Below are 2,257 nucleotides of genomic sequence, written 5' to 3' on the forward strand. Positions count from 1 at the left end.
GGAGTTGGAGGTTGCTGTGAGCTGTGATGCCACAGCACTCTACCCAAGGGGACAGCTTGAGGCTCTGTCTCAAAAAAAAAAAGAACCATTGAAGGTGGCTCGGCTAAGTAGGCCCGCCTGCCCACCCCTGCTCAAGGGACAGACCTGAGCCCTGCTGTCCACAGTGAAGGGGGCTGCCAGTCATCTGGGAAGGGACGAGGCCTCACCTGCGTGAGCACATCATCCTTCTGGGTCAGATTCTCGATGATTTCAAAGTGGTCCACATTGTAGAGTTCTTCAAAAGAGGCTTTCCACCCTCCTCGGCACAGGGCCTGGGCAGGAGAAATGTGGGAAGAGGAGGCATGAGTCTGCAGACGCTCCTGACCATGCCTGGTGTGTCGCAGGAGCTCAGTAAGTGGGCAGCGCCTGTGGCTCAAGGAGTAGGATGCTGGCCCCATATACCAGGGGTGGCAGGTTCAAACCCAGCCCCGGCCAAAACTGAAAAAAAAAAGGAGCTCAGTAATTATCTGCTGAATGAGTGCCTGATAGTCTTAGGGCCCATTTGGGTGAAAGCAAGAGGCAGATAATGAGAAGATCACATGCTCTTGACCTCTGGTGGCAAACTGCATGCTGGGAATACCTGATAAAACTCCCTGGACTGGCGCTGGAACTCCGGGGAGTCATGCTGGCCCACGATCACCTGCACGTGGCAGGTAGGGTCTGCCGGCTGTGTCAGAGCCACCAGCAGCTGGGGGCTGTTCCTCTGGGCATCCTCCCTAGTGTGGAGTGAGGAGGGAGCATGGGCAGGAGGAAGCCAGGATCTAGGTGAGCTGGGGCTGGGGGTGGACAAGGGACTCACAGTGTTAAGTGCAGAAGGGCATTATTCGAGGTAAACACGATGGGCTCCAGGTCGTAGATCCCACTCAGCAGGAAGAAGCCTGAGAAGAGAAGGCCACGTGCAGGGGAGTGAGGAAGGCTGCTCACCCTCCAGGCTAGAGGGGCAGGCCCAGCGGAGGGATGGGGGGAAGCAGAGAAGGCCCTGCTCACAGGGCTCACAGCTGTTAGGATTTGGAACAGCTGGTCCCAACCCTCAGGCCCAGTGGGGAAGGTGAAGGCTGCCCAGCCAGGCTGCAGTCCCCATGAAAACCTTTGAGGTTGGGTGTGACTCCAAACTTGGTCCAGTTGGCCAGGAGCATCATGGCAGTCAGGTGGGCCCCAGCTGAGTGTCCACACAGGTAAATTCCCCTGGGAATGGGTCAGTGCAGAGGGATGAATTTGCATTAAGTTTCCCACCCAGTATCAAGGAGTCCCAATTTTCCTTCTGCTCTCTAGGCCAGAGGGGCAGCATGGCTGTGTCCACTGGGCATCGTCCTCCCACCCAGCATGGTCCAACAAGCAGGAGGTCTGCAGCAACACCCACTCATTTCTTGGATGCTGCCTCTGCACAAACGCCACACTCCGTGTCACCTGATCTACCATCTGGTCCAGGGTGCCTGCACAGAGAACTCAGCTGGCTTGGGGGCTGTCTCCCCGTCAAAGCCCACCAGCCCCCGAACATGCAGCCACTGCCTGGTTACCTCTGGGAGCAATGTCATAACCCACAATCACCACTGCCACTCCTTGTGCTGTCAGGACCTCCACCATGAAGGCAGATTCATCTTTACTGCAGAAAGAGACAGAGCAGGACAGTCCAAGCCAACTTGGCCACTGTGCTGGTTCCCCTGTGACCTGGACGCACCATGTACCAGACGTTCTGTCCATGCAGAGCTTCACTGTGCTCACTGAAAGCCCCACACCCTGGGAAAACGCTCCTCAGTCCCAAGCAAACGGGGGTGGTTGGTCACTCTGGCTTTTCCCTAGAAAAGCTGGCTGGATGTTCGTCTCACTGTGAGTAGTGGGTTGTCCAAGTGCTCGCCCCAGAACGTATGAAAGTGACTTTATTTGGAAATAGGGTCTTTGTGGATGACATTAAGAATCTTAAGGTGAGGTCATCCTGGATTCCGGTGGGCCCTCAATCCAATGACTGGTGTCCTTATAAGAAAAAACATAGCCAGGCGTGGTGGCTCATGCCTGTAATCTTAGCACTATAGGAGGCCCAGAGAGGTGGATTGCCTGAGCTCAGGGAGTTTGAAACCAGCCTGAGCAAGAGTGAGACCCCTGTCTCTAAAAAAATAGCCAGGCGTTGTGGCAGGTGCCGGTAGTCCCAGCTACTTAGGAGGCTGAGGCAAGAGAATTGCTTGAGCCCAAGAGTTGGAGGTTGCTGTGAGCTGTGACACCA

At 55.6% G+C, this 2,257-nt stretch overlaps 1 protein-coding gene across 1 annotated transcript in view; it reads right to left on the bottom strand.

The window, feature by feature from the left end:
• AFMID (arylformamidase) overlaps positions 1 to 2,257 on the bottom strand; it is a 17,666-nt gene that overhangs the window by 3,946 nt on the left and 11,463 nt on the right. Inside the window, exons 3-8 of the mRNA XM_023511182.1 lie at positions 1,557 to 1,788; positions 1,400 to 1,472; positions 1,127 to 1,224; positions 839 to 917; positions 620 to 755; positions 207 to 311 (exon numbers count right to left, since the gene is read on the bottom strand). Coding sequence (XP_023366950.1) covers positions 207 to 311; positions 620 to 755; positions 839 to 917; positions 1,127 to 1,224; positions 1,400 to 1,472; positions 1,557 to 1,788 — 723 coding nt within the window. The remainder of the gene's footprint in view (positions 1 to 206; positions 312 to 619; positions 756 to 838; positions 918 to 1,126; positions 1,225 to 1,399; positions 1,473 to 1,556; positions 1,789 to 2,257) is intronic.

Source organism: Otolemur garnettii, unplaced genomic scaffold (genome assembly GCF_000181295.1).
Source record: "Otolemur garnettii isolate 467f Iridium unplaced genomic scaffold, OtoGar3 scaffold00018, whole genome shotgun sequence".
In the NCBI taxonomy this organism is placed as follows: Eukaryota; Metazoa; Chordata; class Mammalia; order Primates; family Galagidae; genus Otolemur; species Otolemur garnettii.